General features: G+C 47.5%; 1 protein-coding gene and 1 long non-coding RNA gene across 2 annotated transcripts in view; one reads left to right on the top strand and one right to left on the bottom strand.

Annotated features, from left to right (window-relative positions):
- The first annotated feature begins 20,527 nt into the window (after window positions 1-20,527).
- Window positions 20,528-24,735, top strand: part of LOC125147575 (liprin-alpha-1-like) — a 107,391-nt gene continuing 103,183 nt past the window's right edge. The window contains exon 1 of the mRNA XM_047824666.1: window positions 20,528-20,890. Coding sequence (XP_047680622.1) covers window positions 20,723-20,890 — 168 coding nt within the window. The 5' untranslated portion in view covers window positions 20,528-20,722. The remainder of the gene's footprint in view (window positions 20,891-24,735) is intronic.
- On the bottom strand, window positions 22,325-22,975 carry LOC125147853 (uncharacterized). The gene is made up of 2 exons (XR_007145321.1): window positions 22,840-22,975; window positions 22,325-22,528 (listed from the first exon to the last, which is right to left on the bottom strand). It is a non-coding gene; the product is annotated as an uncharacterized LOC125147853 (long non-coding RNA).

Raw genomic sequence — 24,735 nt, 5'->3', positions numbered from 1 at the left:
AAGGACAGCACAACAGGTGCAAGGGAACACCCACCTCTCTCTTGAATACACATGCAAGGATCCAAAGCACACTATTTACAAATGCAATCCAGTGAAAAGAGAATGCATAGACATCAGGTTTGATTTATTCTAGAAGGGCAAAAGTTGTTTTAAGTTAAACCACAACATTGAAACAAATCACTTGTCCCCAAAGATGCACAAAACACCTTTCAGAAATTTTAGTATTATTATTTCTTTGATGATTGTTAAAAAATCAGAGCAAACTAAAAATAGAGGAGAATTTTCATGTTTTGATACAACTATCTACCAGTAACGCAACGGCAGGTGTCACCTGTAGTGTTGAAATGCTGAACCCTTTGGAGCACCTGAGTGGCTTCTAGTCGGTGAAGCGTCTGACTCTTGATTTCAGGTCAGGCCATGATCTCACAGTTCATGAGGTCAAGCCTCGCATCAGACTCTGTGCTGACAGTGCGGAGTCTGCTTGGGATCCACTCTCTTTCCCATCTCTCACCCCCTTCCCATGCACGCTCTCGAAATCAATAAAGAAAGAAACTTTAAAAAATATTAAGTATACAAAACATTAGGAAACCCTTCTCTCTCATATCTGGAAGGAGACAAGGACACCTACTCTCACCACTTCCATTCAACACAGTACTGGAGGCCCTAGCCAATCCAAGGCAAGAAACATACAAATGGTTATACTATTGGATAGAAACAAAAGAAACTTACCACAAGGCAACACAGAGAATGTAAGGCAGACATACACAAGAATGTGAAAACCTCTGCCATTCACAGATGGATTCCACACACATAGAAAGAACTCATTCAAATCAACAAAAACCAAAACACACAACCTAAACACCAAGTGGCTTCCAAAAGGCAATTATTATACAAAAGAAACACGTAAGTGGCCAAGACACACACAGGGGCGGGTCCCACGAATACACCATACCTCCCAGCACTTGAGCCCCAGCAACCAGTTAACACACGAGAAGAGGCAATACCAGGCATCAGCCAGCCCTGAGCTCCCACATGCTGTTGCTCGAGGGGAACAGACACGTGCCACCCCTCACGCCCTGCTCCTCCAAGGCAACCGAATACGGTGCATGTGGATCTGCAGGCAGTCTCTGCACAAACCAGAGCACCCACAGGAGAAAGAATAAACCGTGCTGTGCTCACACACTGGGCCTTCGACAGCAGGGGAGGACCAGCACAGCCACGCAAGGAAAGCAGGTGCATTGCGCACACACAGAGCTCAAGGGTTGGCTCAACATGAAGTGAAGAACAAGCCAAAGCCATGGCTGGTGAAAGTCAAGACCGTGGTTACCTTTGGAGGACGTTCGGTGGGAGTCAGTAGGAGGTAGGAAGCACGGTAAGGTTCCATTTCTTCATCCAGGTGGTGGTTCCAAGAATGTGTTCACTGAGTGGAAGATATGGAAGATCAGCTGAAAGTAGTGGTCTAGGATGTTCCAAACGTCCACCGCGTGCCACACAAAAATGCAGCTCTGTGCGGGCTGCTAACCCCCAAGAGAAGCAAGGAAGCCCCACCCATCTGAGTGCAGAATCAGGAAAGAGCATCCAGACACCCCAGGAGCTACCGCCACACCCTCCTCGCCTCCAGCTGTTCATCTGGGGGAGTCCACATCACCTTCCTAAACATAATTGGCCACAAGACACTGAATGCAGAAGCAGCTGGAAGAATAAAGATCTTGCACTAAGCCAATGCCAATGCCAATGCCATGCTTCTACACAGCGTTGTTCTGAAAATGTACGTATTTTTTGCATGAAAGGTATGAGTACGTTAATCTGTACTAATTTATTGTCTTTAAGTGAATTCATCACATGTGAGATGCTCGGATTTGGTTTGGTTTCCTTAATGTTTGTTTTAGAGAGAGAAACACACGGCACGTGAGGGGAGGGACACAGGGAGAGGGCCACAGAGAATCTGAGACAAGTCCAGGCTGGCAGCTGGCAGCACACAGCCCCACATGGGGCTCTAAACCATCAAATGTCACATCACCACCTGAGCCAGAGTCGGACCCTTAACACAGAGAGCCACCCGGACGTCCACTTCAATTCTCGGTTTAACCTCACCACAGAAGAGATCAAGAGACACAACCCCCACACACGAAGGCTCTCTGGGGCCCTCAATAATCCCCTGATGTCCAAGTGTCCCGACACCACCGAGTCTGAGAAATACTGACCCAGGGAACAAATGACACTCTCCCCTTCTTCTCCTCAACTTCCCAATTTCTATAGGGTTTCCCCAGCTCACCAGACTCTCTAGGGCCTGGCCCACAGGACACAAGGGCCTAATCGGCCTTTGTTCGTGGCAGCCGCCTCTGGGGACAGAACGTGTGCAACCTGTGCGGGGTCAGGGGACGGACAAGGCGGAAGGTCTCCGACAGCCTCTGCGAGGGCAGGCGGCACACTCCTTACATGACAGCCGCGGCTGAGGCGGGCACCCCGAGAACCTCAAAGAAGCCACTACCTGCAGGGAGAAGGGCCCTTACCGCCTGCCGAGTGGTTAAGCCAGCACTGCCACGGGAGGCGCTCCCACACACACCCCACCGCCACAGAGCGGCCACCATGACTCACGAGAGCCTGCGGGCGTCCACACGGACAGGCCGGCCTTCCGCCCGAGGATGGCCAAATGCTGTCCCCCAAGTGAACAGAACCAGGGCGCCCCGAGCCACCCGGCCTCTCACGGCTGGCACTGTGGCCTCTGCGGGAGTCTGAGCGGCGCTGGGTCCACCAGAACTCACCTGCCTCGATCGGGACGGTCTTCGGAGAAACAGGGGCCCCAGGGCGACATCCTCCTAGGTGGAAGACTTCTAGCAAGGGGGAAGCCTGATGCTCAGAAGAGCACCTCCCTCACCCCCCACAGCGCATGCGGGCTCCTACCGCCTGGAAGAGCCGCCGGCCTCCCGCCCACCTCTCCGCCTGGCAAATGAGCTGTGGCGCCAGCACCAACGGAAACTACTGCGTCAGGGCGGAAAGACTACCGGGTGGGACGCTGCACCCACCCGGACGCACTGGGGTACAACGTCAGAGGCGAACCCAATCTCAGCTGCGGACCTTGGGCGATGGACACACATCAGCACAGGTTTGGGGCTGTGACAAAGGCCTCGCCCTGGTGGGGGGTTCGGATACCTGCTCAGGGGAGAGGCTGTGCCTCAGTAAGGGCAGGTATGTGTGTGAAATCTCTGGAGGATCCTCTCACCTTTGCTAAAACTGCTCTAGAAAAGTAGGCAAGAAGCCAAAACCACCCCCAAAAATATGCATGGGCGGGCCTCCGTGCAATCACGGAGCTTAGCCTGCAGCACAAGCCTGTTACCTTGGAATCACTGTCTTCTTCATCCACTGATAGGATGGCAAGGGAAAACAGTGAACTCCAGAAGCTTTCCCTCTGTTTCTGAAGTAAGAACACAGGCATCTTGCCTTTGGGTTCCCACGGTAGATGACGGAGGCTTCCCTTTGCCGTACCCTTAGGTGTTTCATATCTATCCATATCTTATTCCTGAGACCATCAGCTTGCCAGGGAGTTGTCCTAGTCATTGCATCCTAAGATTTATCTCATTTTCTGGACCACATGCTTCCCTGGGGAATTCCATCAGACATCTAAAGCAGTTAATATCTATGCTTCTCACGCTGTTCCACAGAATAGAAATGGAAGGAAAACTTCCAGACTCATTCTACAAAGACAGCTTTACTTTGATTCCCAAACCAGACAGAGATCCAGAAAAAAAAAGACTACTACAAGACAATATGCCTGATGAATGAGAATCCAAAAATCTCAACAAGATACTGGCAAATCAAACGCACAGCATATGAAAAGAATTTTTCACCATGATCAAGTAGGATTCCTATCTGGGCTATAGGGCTGGTTCAATATTTGCAAATCAACCAATAGGATACATCACATTAAGAAAATCACAGGCAAGAACCACATGATCCTGTCAATACAGGCAGAGAAAGCATTTGAAAAAACATAGCATCCTTTCTTAATAAAAACCCTCAAGAAAGTCAGAATAGAAGGAACATATGAAAACATCTTAAAAGCCGCGTATGTTACAAGCCCACAGCTAATATAATTCTCGTGGGGATAAACTGAAAACTTTCCCCCTGAGATCAGGAACATGACAGGCATGTCCACTGTCACCACTGTTGTTGAACATAGTTTTGCAATTCCCAGAACCAGCAATCAGACAACAAAATGAAATAAATGGCATCACAATGGCAAAGATGAAGTCAAACGTTCACTCTTCACAGACCATATCATACTCTACCTGGAAAACCTGACAGAATCCACCAAAAGTCTCCTCGAACTGATACATCCATTCAGCAAACTCACAGGGTACAAAAGCAATGTACAAAAACCCATCGCATTTTACTATACCAATAACAACGAAACAGAAAGAGAAGTAAAGAAACTGATCACGTTCATAGTTGCACCAGGACCATAAAATACCTATCAATAACCTAAAAATATGAATGAACCAATCCAAAGATATAAAAGTTCTGTATGCTAAAAACTATACAAGGGTTATGAAGGAAATTGAAGAAGACAAAAAGAAATGGAAAAACATTCCAATTTCATGGATTCGAAGAATGAATATTGTTAAAATGTCAATACCACCCAAAGCAATCTACACCTTCAATGCAATCCCCATCAAAATCATGCCACCATTCTTTCCAAAGCTAGAACAAATAATGCTAACATGTGTATGGAACCACAAAAGACCCCGAATATACAAAGTAATATTCAAGAAGAACACCAAAGCAGGAGGCATCACAGTCCCAGAATGTAGCCTCTGCTACAAACCTGTAATCATCAAGACAGTATGGAATGGGCACACAAACAGACACATAGGCCAATGGAACAGAATAGAGAAGCCAGATTCAGACCCACAAATGTATGGCCCACTAATCTTCCACCAAGCACGAAAGAGTATCCAATGGAAAAAAACCAGACTCTTTAACCACTGGTGCTGGGAGAACTGGACAGCAACATGCTGAAGAATGAAACTAGATCACTTTCTTACAGCATACACAAAAATGAACTCAAAATGGATAAAGGACCTGAATGTGAGACACGAAACCTTTAAAACCCGAGAGGAGAAAGCAGGACAAAACCTCTCCGACCTCAGCTGTGGCAATTTCTTACATGACACGTCTCCAACGGAAAGGGAATTAAAAGCAAAAATGAACTGTAGGGACCTCATCAGGATAAAAACCTTCTGCACTGCAAAGGAAACAAGCAACAAAACAAAAAGACAACAGATGAAATGGGAAAAGATATTTGCAAATGACGTATCAGACACAGGGCTAGTATCCAAACACCTATAAAGAACTCACCAAACTCCACACCTGAAAACAAATAATCGGGTGATGAAATGGGCACAAGACATGAATAGGTACTTTTCGAAAGAAGACATCCAGATGGCCAACAGACATGTGACAAGATACTCAGCGTCACTCCTCATCAGAGAAATACAAATCAAAACCACACTGAGATTCCACTTCACATCGGTCAGAGTGGTGGAAATGAACAAATCAGGACACTATAGATGCTGAAGAGGATGGGGAGAAACAGGAACCCTCATGCATTGTTGGTGGGAAGAAAAACTGGTGCAGCCACTCTGGAAACACTGTGGAGGTTCCTCACCACATTAAAAATAGATCTACCCTATGACGCAACCATAGCACTGCTAGAATTCAGGGGATTCAGGAGTGCCGATGCACAGGGGACTCGTACCCCAATGTTTATAGCAGCGTTGTCAACAATAGCCACATGATGGAAAGAGCCTAAATGCCCGTCAATGGACAAATGGGTAAAGAAGATGAGGTTTCTATATACAATGGAATACTACTTGGCAATGAGAAAAGATGAAATCTGGCCATTTGTGGCAACGTGGAAGGAACTGCAGGGTGTTCTGCCAAGTGAAATAAGTCAGGCAGAGAAAGACAGATACCATATGTTTTCATTCATATGTGGATCCTGAGAAACTTCACAGGAGACCAGAGGGGAGGGGAAAGGGGGAAACGAGTTGCAGAGAGGGAAGGAGGCATACCCTAAGGGACTCTTAAATACTGAGAACAAACTGAGGGTTGATGGGGGGGGTGGGGGAGAAGGGAAAGTGGGTGATGGCCATTGAGGAGGGCACCTGTGGGGATGAGCACTGGGTGTTGAATGGAAACCAATTTGACAATAAATTATATTGAATACAAGAAAAAAGAAAAGATGCTCAAAGTCACTCCACATCAGGGGACTACAAAGCAAAACCACACTGACATGCCACCTCACACGGATCAGAGTGTAGCTATGGGTGGGCAGTCAGCACTGCTGCTTTGCTGGGACACAGTGTGTCCTCCAAAAGCGACAAGGGGTGGGGGGTCTCGCGCTTTGGGAAATATGGACAATCAGGAGCAGCGAAGCTGCAACGTAGCCCAGGGTGTCCCGAAGCTGGCCCAAACGTGGCCCATCAATGGCATCGGGGCTCTTACAGGCTCCCGAGCCCCTGTCGGTGGCCGAGGAGGGGGGTGGGGGAGGGGCTTGGAAAGAGCACAGACTTGGGTTATGACTGCACGGAGGCCCGCCCATGCATATTTTTGGGGGTGGTTTTGGCTTCTTGGCTCCTTTTCTAGAGCAGTTTTAGCAAAGGTGAGAGGATCCTCCAGAGATTTCACACACATACCTGCCCTTACTGAGGCACAGCCTCTCCCCTGAGCAGGTATCAGAAACCCCCACCAGGGCGAGGCCTTTGTCACAGCCCCAAACCTGTGCTGATGTGTGTCCATCGCCCAAGGTCCGCAGCTGAGATCGGGTTCGCCTCTGACGTTGTACCCCAGTGCGTCTGGGCGGGTGTGTGTTGAGGAGTCTCTGCCGGTGCAGCGTCCCACACGGTAGTCTTTCCGCCCTGACGCAGTAGTTTCCGTTGATGCTGGTGCCACAGCGCATTTGCCAGGCGGAGAGGTGGGCGGGAGGCCGGCGGCTCTTGCAGGCGGTAGGAGCCCGCATGCGCTGTGGGGGGTGAGGGAGGTGCTCTTCTGAGCATCAGGCTTCTCACTTGGTAGAAGTCTTCCACCTAGGAGGATGTCGCCCTGGGGCCCCTGTTTCTCCGAAGACCGTCCCGATCGAGGCAGGTGAGTTCTGGTGGACCCAGCGCCGCTCGGACTCCCGCAGAGGCCACAGTGCCAGCCGTGAGAGGCCGGGTGGCTTGGGGCGCTCTGGTTCTGTTCACTTGGAGGACAGCATTTGGCCACCCTCGGGCAGAAGGCGGGCCTGTCCTTGTGGACGCCCGCAGGCTCTCGTGAGTCATGGTGGCCGCTCTGTGGCGGTGGGGTGTGTGTGGGAGCGCCTCCCGTGGCAGTGCTGGCTTAACCGCTCAGCAGGCGGTAAGGGCCATTCTCCCTGCAGGTAGTGGCTTCTTTGAGGTTCTCGGGGTGCCCGCCTCAGCCGCGGCTGTCGTGTAAGGAGTGTGCCGCCCGCCCTCGCAGAGGCTGTCAGAGACCTTACCGCCTTGTCCGTCCCCTGACCCCCCACAGATTGCACACGTTCTGTCCCCAGAGGCGGCTGCCACGCACAAAGGCCGCCTTAGGCCCTTGCGTCCTGTGGGCCAGGCCCTAGAGTCTGGTGAGCTGGGGAAACCCTATAGAAATTGGGAAGTTGACGAGAAGAAGGGGAGAGTGCCCTTTGATCCCTGGGTCAGTGTTTTTCAGACTTGGTGGTGTCGGGACACTTGGACATCAGGGGATTATTGAGGGCCCCAGAGAGCCTTTGAGTGTGGGGGTTGTGTCTCTTGATCTCTACTGTGGTGAGGTTAAACCGAGAATTGACGCGGGCGTCTGGGTGGCTCTCTGTGTTAAGGGTCCGACTCTGGCTCAGGTGGTGATATCACAGTTGATAGTTTAGAGCCCCATGTGGGGCTGTGTGCTGCCAGCTGCCAGCCTGGACTTGTCTCAGATTCTCTGTGGCCCTCTCCCTCTGCCCCTCCCCTCATGTGCCCTGTGTCTCTCTGTCAAAAACAAACATTAAGAAAACCAAACCAAATCCGAGCATGTCAGATGTGATGAATTCACTTAAAGACAATAAATTAGTACAGATTAACGTACTCATACCTTTCATGCAAAAAATACATACATTTTCAGAACAACGCTGTGTAGAAGCATGGCATTGGCATTGGCATTGGCTTAGTGCAAGATCTTTATTCTTCCAGCTGCTTCTGCATTCAGTGTCTTGTGGCCAATTATGTTTAGGAAGGTGATGTGGACTCCCCCAGATGAACAGCTGGAGGCGAGGAGGGTGTGGCGGTAGCTCCTGGGGTGTCTGGATGCTCTTTCCTGATTCTGCACTCAGATGGGTGGGGCTTCCTTGCTTCTCTTGGGGGTTAGCAGCCCGCACAGAGCTGCATTTTTGTGTGGCACGCAGTGGACGTTTGGAACATCCTAGGCCACTACTTTCAGCTGATCTTCCATATCTTCCACTCAGCGAACACATTCTTGGAACCACCACCTGGATGAAGAAATGGAACCTTACCGTGCTTCCTACCTCCTACTGACTCCCACCGAACGTCCTCCAAAGGTAACCACGGTCTTGACTTTCACCAGCCATGGCTTTGGCTTGTTCTTCGCTTCATGTTGAGCCAACCCTTGAGCTCTGTGTGTGCGCAATGCACCTGCTTTCCTTGCGTGGCTGTGCTGGTCCTCCCCTGCTGTCGAAGGCCCAGTGTGTGAGCACAGCACGGTTTATTCTTTCTCCTGTGGGTGCTCCGGTTTGTGCAGAGGCTGCCTGCAGATTCACATGCATCGTATTGGGTTGCCTTGGAGGAGCAGGGCGTGAGTGATGGCACATATCTGTTCCCCACGAGCAACAGCGTATGGGAGCTCAAGGCTGGCTGATGCCTGGTATTGCTTCTACTCGCGTGTTAGCTGGTTGCTGGGGCTCAAGTGCTGGGAGGTATGGTGTATTCGTGGGACCCGCCCCTGTGTGTGTCTTGGCCACTTACGTGTTTCTTTTGTATAATAATTGCCTTTTGGAAGCCACTTTGTGATTAGGTTGTGTGTTTTGGTTTTTGTTGATTTGAATGAGTTCTTTCTATGTGTGTGGAATCCATCTGTGAATGGCAGAGGTTTTCACATTCTTGTGTATGTCTGCCTTACATTCTCTGTGTTGCCTTGTGGTAAGTTTCTTTTGTTTCTATCCAATAGTATAACCATTTGTATGTTTCTTGCCTTGGATTGGCTAGGGCCTCCAGTACTGTGTTGAATGGAAGTGGTGAGAGTAGGTGTCCTTGTCTCCTTCCAGATACGAGAGAGAAGGTTTTCCTAATGTTTTGTATACTTAATATTTTTTAAAGTTTCTTTCTTTCTTTCTTGATTTAGAGAGCATGCATGGGAAGGGGAGTGAGAGGGGGGAAAGCGAGTGGATCCCAAGCAGACTCCGCACTGTCAGCACAGAGTCTGATGCGAGGCTTGAACTCATGAACCATGAGATTATGGCCTGAGCTGAAATCAAGAGTCAGACGCTTCACCGACTAGAAGCCACTCAGGTGCCCCAAAGAGTTCAGTATTTTATCACTATATATGACACTTTCCGTGGCATTACTGGTAGATAGTTGTATCAAAACATGAAAATTCTCCTCTGTTTTTAGTTTGCTCTGATTTTTTAACAATCATCAAAGAAATAATAATACTAAATTTTCTGAAATGTGTTTTGTGCATCTTTGGGGACAAGTGATTTGTTTCAATGTTGTGGTAACTTAAAACAACTTTTGCCCATCTAGAATAAATCAAACCTGATGTCTATGCATTCTCTCTTCACTGGATTCCATTTGTAAATAGTGTGCTTTGGATCCTTGCATGTGTATTCAAGAGAGAGGTGGGTGTTCCCTTGCACCCTGTTGTGCTGTCCTTGCTGGGGTTTGGGTTACAGGTCGTGCTGGCCTCCTAAAACAACGTAGGAAGAAGCACTCCTTGTGCTTTCCCAGAAGAGTTTTTGTGTGTGTTCTTTTCTTTTGGGAAGAAGTGCTAGGCCAACAGCTGGTGTAGGGTTTTCCTTGTGAGAAGGGTTTTCATTGCAGATTCCTTTCTTAAGTGGAAATAGGATTTTTCTGATTTCCCATATCTTCTTGGGTCTATTTATTTATTTTTTTTCAACGTTTATTTATTTGTGGGACAGAGAGAGACAGAGCACGAACAGGGGAGCAGCAGAGAGAGAGGGAAACACAGAATCAGAAACAGGCTCCAGGCTCTGAGCCATCAGCCCAGAGCCTGACGCGGGGCTCGAACCCACGGACCGTGAGATCGTGACCTGGCTGAAGTCGGACGCTTAACCGACTGTGCCACCCAGGTGCACCTTCTTGTGTCTATTTAGATGAGGCATTTTGTTTTCTAGGAATTTGCTCTGACCTCCCAAACTTTCCAAGGAGTAAGTGTCAACTGGTTTCTAATAGCCCTCCTATCTGCAGCATCTGGTGTGATATTGGCTTTAGAACTTCTTGATATTGGGACTTTGTGCTTTGTTTCTTTTTCATAGAACCAACTTGGGCTCTTTTGATTTCTGTCATTTACTATTTGTTTCCTGCAGCACTGATTTCTGCCCTTTTGTTTTCCATCTACTTGGTGATTGTTTGCTGTCCCATCTTGTAGTTCTTGAACTAAATCCTTCATTTGATTTTTAGCCTTTGTTCCTTTCCAGTATGTGTATTGTATTTATTTGCTTATTAGTGTGTTGATTCATTTTAGAATGAGAGCATGAGCAGGGCAGAGGGTCAGACGGAGAGGGAGAGGGAGAGCGAGAGGGAGAGGGAGAGCGAGAGGGAGAAGGGGAGAGAGAGAGAGAGAGAGAGAGAGAGAGGGAGAGAGAGAGAGAGAGAGAATCTCGAGCAGGCTCCTCACTCAGTGTGGAGCCAGGATGGGGATTGATCTTGTGGCCGTGGGATCATACCCTGAGCCAAAATCAAGAGTTGGTCACCAAGCAACTGAGCTATCCTATGATATATGTATTCTAAAGCTATGAGTCTCCCTTTAAGCACACCTTTACCGATCTCACAAGTTTTGATAAGCCAAATGTTTATTATCTTTTATGTGAAACTATTTCCTAACTTTCATTGTGGCATCTTTTTCTTAATTCATCACAATGTTTAGGAGCAGAAGACATCTTGATGTTTCGGGGATTTTCTCGTTCTCTTTGTGCGGATTTCTAGCTTAATTCCATGAAGGTATCTGTCTCAGTGTTTTGGGGTGGTTGTAAGAAAATACATTGACTGGCTGCCTAATAAGGAACAGAAACTTCTTTCCTACAGTTGAGGAGACTGGGAAGTTCTCAAGATCAAGGCATCTACACATTCAGGGTCAGGTGAGAGTCAGCTTCCTGGTTCATCAACAGCCTGCTTCTCCCTGTCCTCCTGTGGTGGCAGGGGTGACAGTGCTCTCTCAGCCGCCCAGGACTGGTCATCACCGGAAGTCTCCCTGTCTTCATCCCATCACTGTGGGCGTGATGAATTGTTGGGGGAATTGAACTGTGAATCTAATGCAATCCCTAAATATGCCCTGCAGTATTTCAGTCCTTTGAGATGAGCTGACTTTCCTAATGGCCTGGCATATATTCGTTTTCATGAACGGTTCCTCGGGCACGTGAAAATAATGTGTATTGGGGGAATGCAGTAGTCTCTATTTATAGGTTAGATGAAGTTTGTTAATGACAGAATTCAGATTTTAGTAACCACTTGAAACCAAGTAAGGAATAGGCGAGAATGAGTTTCCTAATATAACTAAGAGCCACATCCAAAATATCATTTCAGTGTATAGCCGGTGTGAGCAAAAATTATGAATGATTTTGAATTCTCTTTTATCACGTTGTCTTTAAAATGTGGTGTGCATTTTATACTTTCCACACGTCGCACTTTGAGGAGCCGCGTTTCAAGTACTTGCAATAGAGCACGTGACCGCATATTGGACAGCCCCGTCCCACTGCCTTGAGTTTTCTGTTGTCGTCAGTTCTGTCAGATACTGAGAGATGTATCGTCAAGTCTCCCATCGTGCTTATGGATGTGGCTCTTTTTCCTTTTCTCTGTTTGTGAATTTTTCTGTATTTTGAGATTGCGTTATTAGGTATATGCGAGTTTAGAAGTTTTGTTCTCTTGGTAGATGGAACTTCCATCGCGAAATGTTCCTCTTGGTCTCTAGTAGAGCTTTTTGCTATTTTGGTTACTTTCTTGGAGGGTCCCAGTGGCCACATCAGTTTTCTGTTCGGTAGGGTTTGCCTGGGGATCTTTTCCTTCCACCCGTCTGTGATCTTATGTTTTAAGGTGTAGCTTTGTGACCAGCGTATGCTTAGTTTCCTTCTAATGAATTTGAGAGTCAACCTTTTGCTTGCAGCATCTGTGCACGTGTCATGACTGATAGGTTAGTTTACACGTACCGTATTATTAGTTTCTTCTTTGTCCCCTCTGTTCTGTGTTCTTTTGGTCTCTAGCCTTCCTTTAGAAGTAGGAGGGAGTTTTTAATTGTACACTGATCTGTTAGGTAATTGGAATATATCTATTTCTAGAGGCAGGTGCATTTTCAACTGACCCCTGCCTGATTCAGGACTTGTACTGCTTCCCTGACACTGCTCTCTCCGTTTATCTTTTCTTTAAGATTTATTTGTTTTTTGAGAGAGACATAATACAATCGGGTGAGGGGCAGAGCAGAAAGGGAGACACAGAATCTGAAGCAGGCTCCAGGCTCTGAGTCATCAGCACAGAGTCTGACGCGGGTCTCCAACTCACAAACCGTGAGATCGTGACCTGAGCCAAAGTCGGACACCCAACTGACTGAGCTACCCAGGCGCCCCTGCTCTTTTCTTTGACACTTGAACCACACTGAACTCCTCTTCGCCTTTTGTGGGGTAATATTTTTAAGTTTTAGATGGATTTTGGCGTTGTTGTCATTGTTTCGTGCACTTAATGCTTGTGAAGGTTTGTTCTCATAGTTACCCTTTCTGTTGTGACGTTGTTCTGCAAGCCTTGTTTTTTCATATTTCTTTCAGAGACTACATTTCTTTTGTGCAACAAGCTGCTTTAATATTGATTTTAGTTTGTGTCTGTAGTTGATGTGTAGTCATGGTTTATGTGTGTGTGTGTGTGTGTGTGTGTTTGTGTGTGTGTGTGTGTGTTGTTTTTGTTTGTTGTTTCTGTTTTTATTTTTGTTTTTGCTTCTGATTTGCCTGAAAAACATCTTTACTTTGCCTTCACTGTGAAGAATGTTTCTGTTAGGTAAAGACTTCCAGGTTGGTGGCTATTTTAGTTCACCTTTCATACATGCCAATCCATCATCTGGCTTCATTTGCTCTTCTTGAAGAGTCAGCTGGTAGTGTTGTTGTTGTCCCATGGAAGGCGGTATCTTTGTCCTCTCATGACTGTTAACATCTTTTTGCCTCGGGTGTTCTTTGTGGAGTCACTCTCATGGTTCTTTTATCAGTTTTGATTCTTATCTTTGTAGCGAAGTGGTACTACCCATTCTGTGTTTCCTCTACTTTGTGGGTTCCTATTGGACCTTTGTACCATATCTTCTGTGTCTTTTGGGCTTCTGTATTTTCTGGACGTTTTCTCTGTGTATGGTCTAGATATATTTTTACCTAACTATCTTTCAGTTCACTGAGTCTATTCACCTGTGTCTAGTCTGATGTGAAACCCACAGACTGAGTTCTTAATGCCATTAACAAGATTTTTTAGTCTTTTAATTATGTTAGAGAGCTAGACAGACTGGGAGCAAGGGAAGAACAGAGAGAGAGGGAGACACAGATGCCGAAGCAGGCTCTAGGCTCTGCACTGTCAGCACAGAGCCCAACGCGGGGCTCAAACTCCCGAATCACGAGATCATGACCTGAGCTGAAGTCAGATGCTTAACCAACTGAGCCACTCAGGCACCTGGAGATCTTAATTTTAGCTCCGATAATTTGCAGTTTGAGAATCTGTTTTGAGTCTCTGAAAATTTCCCATTTGTCAAGAATGGTTTTTGGACAGTTGACTTTTGCATCCAATAACTCCAGTCTATGTGTCTCCTCTTGGTCTGTTTCTCTTCTTTCTTCTTTGGGTCGATATGATGTAAAACCTGTTTTTTTTTTTATGTTTATCTATTTATCTTGAGGGAGAAAGAAAGTGAGAGCAGGGGTGGGGGTAGAGGACGGGGGAGAGAGAGACACTGTTGAGGAGAGGCTGTTTTCTGTCAGTAGAGAGCCCAACACAGGGCTCAAACTAACAAACGTGAGCCGAAACCAAGTGTCGGTCACTTAAACGAGTAGACTGAGCTATCCAGGTGCCTCTCTTTTTTTTGTTTGCTTGTTTGTTTCTTTCCTTTTCTTATTAAAAGAATTTTTTTTAAGATTATTTACTTCTGAGAGAGAGAGAGAGGTAGAGACAAAACTTGAAGAGGGGAGGGGGAGACAAAGTGGGAGACACAGAATCCAAAGCAGGCTCCAGGCTCTTCACTGTCACCACAGAGCCTGACGCGGGACTCAAACCATAAAGCGTCAGATCATGACATGAACCAAAGTGGGATGCTTCCCCGACTGAGCTACCCAGGCATTCCTTTCATTTCCTTGCCTTGCTTTGCCTTGCCTTGCCTAGCCTTGCCTTTCCCTTCCTTTCCTTTCCTTTCCTTTCCTTTCCTTTCCTTGCCTTGCCTTGCCTTGCCTTGCCTTTCCTTTCCCTTCCTTTCCTTTCCTTTTCATTTTCTTTTCTTTTCTTTTCTTTTCTTTTCTTTTCTTTTCTTTCTTCTTCTTTTTTTCTTTTCTTTTCTTTTCTGTCTTTTTTTTGTCTTGTCTTATCTTGTCTTTTCATTTCTTCTTTGTTTTTATTTTTGTGCTGGACTGTATGGAGAAGCATAGAGGCTCTTCGTGTGCTTGTATTCCTTCAGCATTTCATCCCATACACCCCGAGTGTGGCGGTTATTGGGCCCACTCAGGCGTGAGTGAGTTGAGACTGGGGCTCAGTCTTTGTAAGGTGCAGTGTGAGCTGGGCTCACGCTGTCCCCCACCCCCGTGTAGACCTCCAGGGTCCCCATTTGGAGGCCTGTAGTATTTCCGAGGACCCGTCCTTGATGCTAGGTCCCAAAGCCCAGTTATTTTCTCCACAGCACAATGAGATGATGGAAGGGTCAGCTTCTCAGGCAGTGCTTGCCGAGTGCCGGGCTCATTTTCTGTGCCTCCCTGTGCTGTCCACAGCTCGGTTAGCTGCGACTTTGTGCTTGCCTTTCTGTTAGGTTTCCTTTGCAGCTCGTTGGTATCTTGCCTCCAGTCCCTGAGGAAATTCAGAATCCTCACATGTCTTGAGGGAGAGAGAGGACTCTGAACATTAGAGTTGGCTCAGCGGGCTTCCCTCTTGTTGGGGCCTCAGTCCTTCCAGTTGTGACTGCCTCGGGGTCTCCTTGATGCCTTCAAACATGCTTCAAATTGAACTCATCTTTCCTAGTTCACGATGTGGTGATTAACAGGCTACTCACATGTATAAGAGCAAGCCAGGGAAGACTGAGAAGTCCTAGCAAACATTTTGGTCATCAGCATTTGTTACAGGAGAAAACAAAACCCAGTAGTCCTTGCCTAGTACCCGTCGTTCTTCTAAACTGGCCATCCAGTTTGCCCACGCTCAGCCAGCGTCCATGGGGTGGTGATGGTGTCAGCCTCCCAGCTCCCTATCCCCACTGCCATGGCCGCCCTCCTCCCCTGTCAGGTGCCTGCCCAGGGCAAGCTTTGTGATGATGGGCTGGCTATGGCAGGGCAACTAGATGAAGTGGATCGCTTAAGTGGCAGTTATTTTGGGAGTGTTTGATCAGTGTCGTTTGTTTCCTAATTTTCATAATGTTTATTTACTATTTAGAGAGACAGAGAGTGTGGCCAGGGGAGGGGCAGACAGAGGGAGACCCAGAATCTGAAGCAGGCTGGGGGCGGGATGCCCCTCAAGCGTACAGGGTAGCCCCCACAAAAAGGGCTTCTGTGTTGGTGCACCCGAATCATCTGCAGAGACACAACCACCCACCCTTGTTGAGCCCTTTTGTGACTCTGCACCATTGTGGTCGCCAGGCTCTGGCTGCTGTGCTCCTCGGAGACGGGGGTGGAGGCACAGCTGAGAAGAGTGTATCTGGACGAGTGAAGGGGTTAGGAGGAAATGTCGCTTACTTGTGCACCGTGGTTCCGGAAAGGCCTTTTCCGGAGAGGTCGCTCGGGGGCTGAGGCTGACCGAGCACTCTCCCAGCAGTCTGACTCCGAGGCCAAAGGCCGGGGTCAAGGAGGAGCTTGGCTTTGTTGTGAGCGATGGAAGGGGAAGCGGAGCCAGGTGAGGCACCAGGCAGCTGGTGTTGGGACAGAACCTACCCCGTAAGGAGTTGGGTTTTCAGATAAGGGCCTGGGGTCGTTGTGTCCTCAGGGGGAAGGACTGGCATGATGTTGTCGAATTTTTTATGTTTATTTATTTTTTTTCAGGATATGAAATTTATTGTCAAATTGGTTTCCATACAACACCCAGTGCTCATCCCAAAAGGTGCCCTCCTCAATACCCATCACCCACCCTCCCCTCCCTCCCACCCCCCATCAACCCCGTTTGTTCTCAGTTTTTAAGAGTCTCTTATGCTTTGGCTCTCTCCCACTCTAACCTCCTTTGTTTTCTTCCTGTCCCCCATGGGTTTCTGTTAAGTTTCTCAGGATCCACCTAAGAGTGAAACCATATGGTATCTGTCTTTCTCTGTATGGCTTATTTCACTTAGCATCACGCTCTCCCGTTCCATCCGTGTTGCTACAAAGGGCCATATTGCAGTCTTTCTCATTGCCACGTAGTACTCCATTGTGTATATAAACCACAATTTCTTTATCCATTCATCAGTTGATGGACATGTAGGCTCTTTCCATCATTTGGCTATTGTTGAGAGTGCTGCTATAAACATTGGGGTACAAGTGCCCCTATGCATCAGTACTCCTGTATCCCTTGGGTAAATTCCTAGCAGTGCTATTGCTGGGTCATAGGGTAGGTGTATTTTTAATTTTCTGAGGAACCTCCACACTGTTTTCCAGAGTGGCTGCACCAATTTGCATTCCCACCAACAGTGCAAGAGAGTTCCCGTTTCTCCACATCCTCTCCAGCATCTATAGTCTCTTGATTTGTTCATTTTGGCCACTCTGACTGGCGTGAGGTGATATCTGAGTGTGGTTTTGATTTGTATTTCCCTGATGAGGAGCGACGTTGAGCATCTTTACATGTGCCTGTTGGCCATCCGGATGTCTTCTTTAGAGAAGTGTCTATTCATGTTTTCTGCCCGTTTGTTCACTGGGTTATTTGTTTTTTGGGTGTGGAGTTTGGTGAGCGCTTTATAGATTTTGGATACTAGCCCTTTGTCCGATATGTCATTTGCAAATATCTTTTCCCATTCTGTTGGTTGCCTTTTAGTTTTGTTGGTTGTTTCCTTTGCTGTGCAGAAGCTTTTTATCTTCATAAGGTCCCAGTAATTCATTTTTGCTTTTAATTCCCCTGCCTTTGGGGATGTGTCGAGTAAGAGATAGCTACGGCTGAGGTCAGAGAGGTCTTTTCCTGCTTTCCTCTCTAGGGTTTTGATGGTTTCCTGTCTCACATTCAGGTCCTTTATCCATTTTGGGTTTATTTTTGTGAATGGTGTGAGAAAGTGGTCTAGTTTTAACCTTCTGCATGTTGCTGTCCAGTTCTCCCAGCACCATTTGTTAACGAGACTGTCTTTTTTCCATTGGATGTTCTTCCCTGCTTTGTCAAAGATGAGTTGGCCATACGTTTGTGGGGCTAGTTCTGGGGTTTCTATTCTATTCCATTGGTCTGTGTGTCTGTGTTTGTGCCAATACCATGCTGTCTTCATGATGACAGCTTTGTAGTTGAGGCTAAAGTCTGGGATTGTGATGCCTCCTGCTTTGGTCTTCTTCTTCAAAATTACTTTGGCCATTCGGGGCCTTTTGTGGTTCCATATGAATTTTAGGATTGCTTGTTCTAGTTTCGAGAGGAATGCTGGTGCAATTTTGATTGGGATTGCATTGAATGTGTAGATAGCTTTGGGCAGTATTGACATTTTGACAATATTTATTCTTCCAATCCATGCGCACGGAATGTCTTTCCATTTCTTCATATCTCCTTCAATTACCTTCATAAGCTTTCTATACTTTTCAGCATACAGATCTTTTACATCTTTGGTTAGAGTTATTCCTAGGTATTTTATGCTTCTTGGTGCAATTGTGAATGAGATCAGTTTCTTTATTTGTCTTTCTGTTGCTTCATTGGTAGTGTATAAGAATGCAACTGATTTCTGTACTTTGATTTTGTATCCTGCAACTTTGCTGAATTCATGTATCAGGCCTAGCAGACTTTTGGGGGAGTCTATCAGATTTTCCATGTGTAGTATCACGTCATCTGCAAAAAGGGAAAGCTTGACTTCATCTTTGCCAATTTGGATGCCTTTGATTTCCTTTTGTTGTCTGGTTGCTGATGCTAGAACTTCCAACACTATGTTAAACAACAGCGGTGAGAGTGGGCATCCCCGTCGCGTTCCTGATCTCAGGGAAAAAGCTCTCAGTTTTTCCCCATTGAGGATGATGTTAGCCGTGGGCTTTTCATAAATGGCTTTTATGATGTTTAAGTATGTCCCTTCTATCCCGACTTTCTCAAGGGTTTTTATTAAGAAAGGGTGCTGAATTTTGTCAAAGCCCTTTTCTGCATCGATTGACAGGCTCATATGGTTCTTATCTTTTCTTTTCTTACTGTGATGTATCACGTTGATTGATTTGCGAATGTGGAACCAGCCCTGCATCCCAGGAATGAATCCCGCTTGATCATGGTGGGTTATTCTTTTTATATGCGGTTGAATTCGATTTGCTCGTATCGTATTGAGAATTTTTGCGTCTATATTCATCAGGGATATTGGCCTGTAGTTCTCTTTTTTTACTGGGTCTCTGTCTGGTTTAGGAATCAAAGTAATACTGGCTTCATAGAATGAGTCTGGAAGTTTTCCTTCCCTTTCTATTTCTTGGAATAGCTTCAGAAGGATAGGTATTATCTCTGCTTTAAACGTCTGGTAGAACTCCCGTGGGAAGCCATCTGGTCCTGGACTCTTATTTGTTGGGAGATTTTTGATAACCGATTCAATTTCTTCGCTGGTGATGGGTCTGTTCAAGCTTTCTCTTTCCTCCTGATTGAGTTTTGGAAGAGTGTGCGTGTTTAGGAATTTGTCCATTTCTTCCAGGTTGTCCAATTGGTTGGCATATAATTTTTCATAGTATTCCCTGAGAATTGTTTGTATGTCTGAGGGATTGGTTGTAATAATTCCATTTTCATTCATGATTTTATCTATTTGGGTCATCTCCCTTTTCTTTTTGAGAAGCCTGGCTAGAGGTTTGTCAATTTTGTTTATCTTTTCAAAACACCAACTCTTGGTTTCATTGATCTGCTCTACAGTTTTTTTTAGTTTCTATATTGTTTATTTCTGCTCTGATCTTTCTTATTTCTCCTCTTCTGCTGGGTTTAGGCTGCCTTTGCTGTTCTGCTTCTATTTCCTTTAGGTGTGCTGTTAGATTTTGTATTTGGGATTGCTCTTGTTTCTGGAGATAGGCCTGGATTGCAATGTATTTTCCTCTCAGGACTGCCTTCGCTGCATCCCAAAGCGTTTGGATTGTTGTATTTTCATTTTCGTTGGTTTCCATATATTTTTAAATTTCTTCTCTAATTGCCTGGTTGACCCACTCATTCTTTAGTAGGGTGTTCTTTAACCTCCATGCTTTGGGAGGTTTTCCAGACTTTTTCCTGTGGTTCATTTCAAGCTTCATAGCCTTGTGGTCTGAAAGTATGCATGGTACAATTTCAATTCTTGTATACTTATGAAGGGCTGTTTTGTGACCCAGTATATGACCTATCTTGGAGAAAGTTCCATGTGCACTCGAGAAGAAAGTATATTCTGTTGCTTTGGGATGCAGAGTTCTAAATATATGTGTCAAGTCCATCTGATCCAATGTATCCTTCAGGGCCCTTGTTTCTTTATTGACCGTGTGTCTAGATGATCTATCCATTTCTGTAAGTGGAGTGTTAAAGTCCCCTGCAATGACCACATTCTTATCAATAAGGGTGCTCATGTTTATGAGGAATTGTTTTCTATGTTTGGGGGCTCCTGTATTCGGCGCATAGACATTTATAATTGTTAGCTCTTCCTGATGGATAGGCCCTGTAATTATTATGAAATGCCCTTCTTCATCTCTTGTTACAGCCTTTGATTGAAAGTCTAGTCTGTCTGATATAAGTATGGCTACTCCAGCTTTCTTTTGGCTTCCAGTAGCATGATAAATAGTTCTCCATCCCCTCACTCTCAATCTAAAGGTGTCCTCAGGGCTAAAATGAGTCTCTTGTAGACAGCAAATAGATGGGTCTTGTTTTTTTATCCATTCTGATACCCTATGTCTTTTGGTTAGCGCATTTGGTCCATTTACATTCCGTGTTATTATAGAAAGATACGGGTTTAGAGTCCTTATGATGTCTGTATGTGTACAGTGTAGCCCCCACAAAAAGGGCTTCTGTGTTGGTGCACCCGAATCATCTGCAGAGACACAACCACCCACCCTTGTTGAGCCCTTTTGTGACTCTGCACCATTGTGGTCGCCAGGCTCTGGCTGCTGTGCTCCTCGGAGACGGGGGTGGAGGCACAGCTGAGAAGAGTGTATCTGGACGAGTGAAGGGGTTAGGAGGAAATGTCGCTTACTTGCGCACTGTGGTTCCGGAAAGGCCTTTTCCGGAGACGTCGCTCGGGAACTGAGGCTGACCGAGCACTCTCCCAGCAGTCTGACTCCGAGGCCAAAGGCCGGGGTCAAGGAGGAGCTTGGCTTTGTTGTGAGCGATGGAAGGGGAAGCGGAGCCAGGTGAGGCACCAGGCAGCTGGTGTTGGGACAGAACCTACCCCGTAAGGAGTGGGGTTTTCAGATAAGGGCCTGGGGTCGTTGTGTCCTCAGGGGGAAGGACTGGCATGATGTTGTTGAATTTTTTGAAAGCTGGTGCTGGTTCTGTGTGGATAGTGGGTTGGGGGAGGAGACAAGAATGGATGCAGTGTAGACGTCATTGGGTAGAGTGGCTCCTTCTAATGTGTGGGTTGAGCTCTAAGATTCGTGCTTTAGGCAACAGGTACAAGCCCCTCACATCACCCATCTCATAAAGCACAGGACAGTGTGCGTCTTTATATCCTATACAGAACTACGTAATGTTTAAAAGCAGCTTGTGTAATATTTACGTGTGTGGGTACAAGGCGTACACTAAAGTATTCACCTGTTCTGGAGCGCGTGGCAGGCACGGTACTAGGTGCTGACCACTATGTGCTGCAGTTACCTCGCCCAGAGACGTATGCGGTTTTACGGAGAGTAATAGAACGGCATGGGAGTGTGTGGTTCGGTGGAATGGGGGAACGTGTGCACAGTGCGGCTGCAGGGTGGCCGTTTTGTCCCATGGGTTGGCGTGGGTCAGACTCGGGGAGGCGGTTTTCCTTGGGAGGTTCGGCTGCCCTGTGTTCTCCTTCATGCACCCCACTCTGTCTCCCGGACGTCTTTCCAAGCACCTCGTAGTGAAGGTCCATCTGGGCGGACTGTGGGCTCTTTGAGTTCCACACGGGCCACCACCCTCCTCCCCACACCTGTGCCTCCTCCTGGGAACAGAGCAGCTTGCTCCCTGGTCCGGTGGTCAGAAGCCAGGGAGATGGCTTTGCCTCTTTCCTGCTCTTCCCTCTCCCTGCTGGTCCGTGGGTCCTGTGGCGTGGAGCTTGCCTGTCTCAGAGGCCATCTGTGAGGTCTCTGGAGATCTGTACCCTGTCATCACTCGGGTGGACTCGGGGAGGGGCCGAGTCCTGCGGTCTTCCCTGCGCCGGCCCCACTCACCTCGCAGCTGCTTGGCTGTGGGGCGGGGGGCTCCTCCTGCTGTGCAGAGATGCTGGCGTTCTGCCCCATCCGTGTACAATACGCCTCTCTCTCTGAGAAGACGGCCTTTCTTTCTGAATCTGTGTCCTGCCTGCTGGCACTTAGTGCTGGGTGTTCCTGAGCAACTTGGTCACTAACTCCTTTGGGGAAACACGTATGCCTTGTGTACAAGGACCGTCTCAACTTCTCCTTTTCTGCTCCTAGGTTGCTCAGTGAGTTAAGCGGCTGACTTTGGCCCCGTCATGAACTTTTTCTTGGCGAGGGAACCCCCGAGACGGGCTCTGAGCTGACAGCCCAGAGCCTGGAGTCTGCTTTCAATTCCTTGTCTCCCTCTCACTCTGCCCGTCCCCTGCTGCTCTCCGTCTCTAAGGAATAAAGAATGACATTACAAAATTAAAACAGAAAATCTATTTCTATTTTCCTCTTTTCTGTTGTTCACAAAGGTCGTGCTTGCTTCGTTCTTCCCCAAGGATGAGTAGAGCTGACCGTAGAACAACTTGGTGTTCGGGGTTCCACCCTGCCCACAATTGAAAATCCATGTATAAGGTTTGGTCCCCAGAACACTTAACTGTTCAAACTCTCTTGTTGTCCAGTAACCTGAGTAGAAAGAAAAACAGTGCATTAGCACCTGTATCTTGTATGTGTCATATACTATATTCTTCGAGTCAAGTAAGCTAGAGAAACAGTTTTACGTCACAGGGAAATAGGTGCACAGCTCTGCGCTGTATTGATCCCTAAGTTTATTCTCCATCTGTTTCTAGAATGAATTGTCTATCAGAACCCACATCAGTGCTGTCTCAGGTGACACACTACGCTGTTGTTACGTGTATCCTTAGCACTATGCATCAGAAATGGGAGGAATTGGAAAGATTCCTGTGTATTTACGGATGTAACAATTCATGCATTACCAATGAAGGGTGAATGCTTCATGATGGCCTGGTGTACTCAGTACGATTGCTTCGTCATGGCCTAGGAGATACACGGGTGAATGCATGGTTACAAAGCTTTTCTAGCCTGCAGGTTTACAGCCATATTCCTAATACAGTCTGGACACATTGTTACATTACAAAAACAGCCTGTGATAGTAGGCTGAGAGGCATTTTCTCTGGGCGGGGACAGAGAGAGGCCTGCCAGAAGGAAATGTCATTTTTTGAAAGCCAGGTTATGGAACAACACGTTATTCATTTTATGTCAGATCTTACTGCCCTTATGCCCATGTGAGGATAGGCTGTCCAAGTGCACACAAGTCTCCACACGATGTTCCTCCTGATGAACGCTTAGGTGGTGGTGACACACATGCGTCCCGGGCGGCCTGGCTGCATGGTCCCTCGATTTTCACGCACAGACGTGTGCATGGCAGGCGAAGTGGTTCACTGAGCACCTTGGTGAGGATTTGCTGTCTGGAAAGTGGGGGTGGGTCCTCACAAATGTGCTGATATGCAGACCTGCATGGGGTGGGGGGGACCCGCCAGATGGGGCAGTCTTGGGCCTTGGGGCCTGGCGGTATGGGGGTGGAGGCGGGCACTGTCTGTGCAGCTTTCCACAAGGGCCTCTCTGTTCCTGGCCAATGTTTCCATAGACGGCTGGCTGGCTTTAGTCCCAGCGCCCTTGTCATGGAAGGGTCCATGTGGGAAAGGAGCCGAGACTCTGCCGGATCACTCCTGGTGGCACCGTGCTTTCCAGCGATGCCGCTTCCATGCCGCCTTCCTCGCCCTCCGTCTGCTTCGCCAGATCTCCTCTCTGTGCTGTCTTCTTCTGTGACCTCCTCTGGGCTTTTCTCTGTGCTCGTGACCTTCTGTAGGATACGCATTTTGAATCCCTGCATCCCCCAACTCTTTTTCTTTTTCTTTTTTTTCTTTTTGCCATATGCACAGTCTCAGTCATGAGTTTCCCTATTGGCTGTGTCATAGGTCCTGGAAATCATGCACGTCGTATGGACAGTCATCTCTAGCAGGGATTTCTTGATTGTGTTGGGCTTGATGGTTTCCCCAGAGTTTTTTGTAACGTCCCTTGGCATCTTCCTGACTTTCATAATGTTCCCTCTGTGGCGGTTCTCTTTGGCAGCATTGACTGTCCTTCTTGTAACGTGCCTGTGTCATGAGCCTCACAGGTCCTCGTGGCCCCTGGTGCGCAGGCTGACTTAGACCCGCTGCGCTCCGGAGCGAGTGAGCCACCAAGACACGTTTGGTGGTGACCCGTGGGGTTCTGGGTGGCCAGGACATTGTCCGATGTCAGAAGAACTTTAGAGGACATTCCCTTGCTCTCAGCGTACTTCCTGAGTTGAGGGACAGAGCCGGGATGGAACTGGTCCAGGGCAAGGGCTCTGGTTGTGCAGCCGGACCACTGGCCACTGGGACTTGTTGCCTTCAGGACCCTGGGGTGAGCTTCCTACACAGGGCCAGCCGCCCTGCTCACACCCCCGCCTGTATCCGCTCATTCGGGAGCTGCTTCACCCCTTCCTACCCAACATCTTGGTGCTCACTTGTCTTTCTCGTGAATAAATGTCGTTTGTGGCATTTTCCCCCCGACAGGGCACCTCCTTCTGCATGAAAAACCTGTGCAGGCAGCCATGGTCTCCTCAACTGATTTTCTTGGGTTTTCACTTTTTGTGTTGGAGTGGTTGACATGCGGTGGATGGTAGTTCCTGCTTCTCTGCAATCTTCTCTCGGGCGTCTGGGAAACTGTGTCCTTCTTCTTCGTGGTGGAAGCTGCTTCTCCTATCGTCTGGACCATTTTCAAAGCCAAACCCCTTTCTAAAATCACCAAGCTATCCTGTGCCTGCATTGAAATGTGCCAGTTTTCGA

This window comes from Prionailurus viverrinus, chromosome D2 (assembly GCF_022837055.1).
Source record: "Prionailurus viverrinus isolate Anna chromosome D2, UM_Priviv_1.0, whole genome shotgun sequence".
NCBI lineage: Eukaryota > Metazoa > Chordata > Mammalia > Carnivora > Felidae > Prionailurus > Prionailurus viverrinus.
Note: the sequence above shows the minus strand (reverse complement) of the source record. Positions and strands in the feature narration are given on the sequence as shown.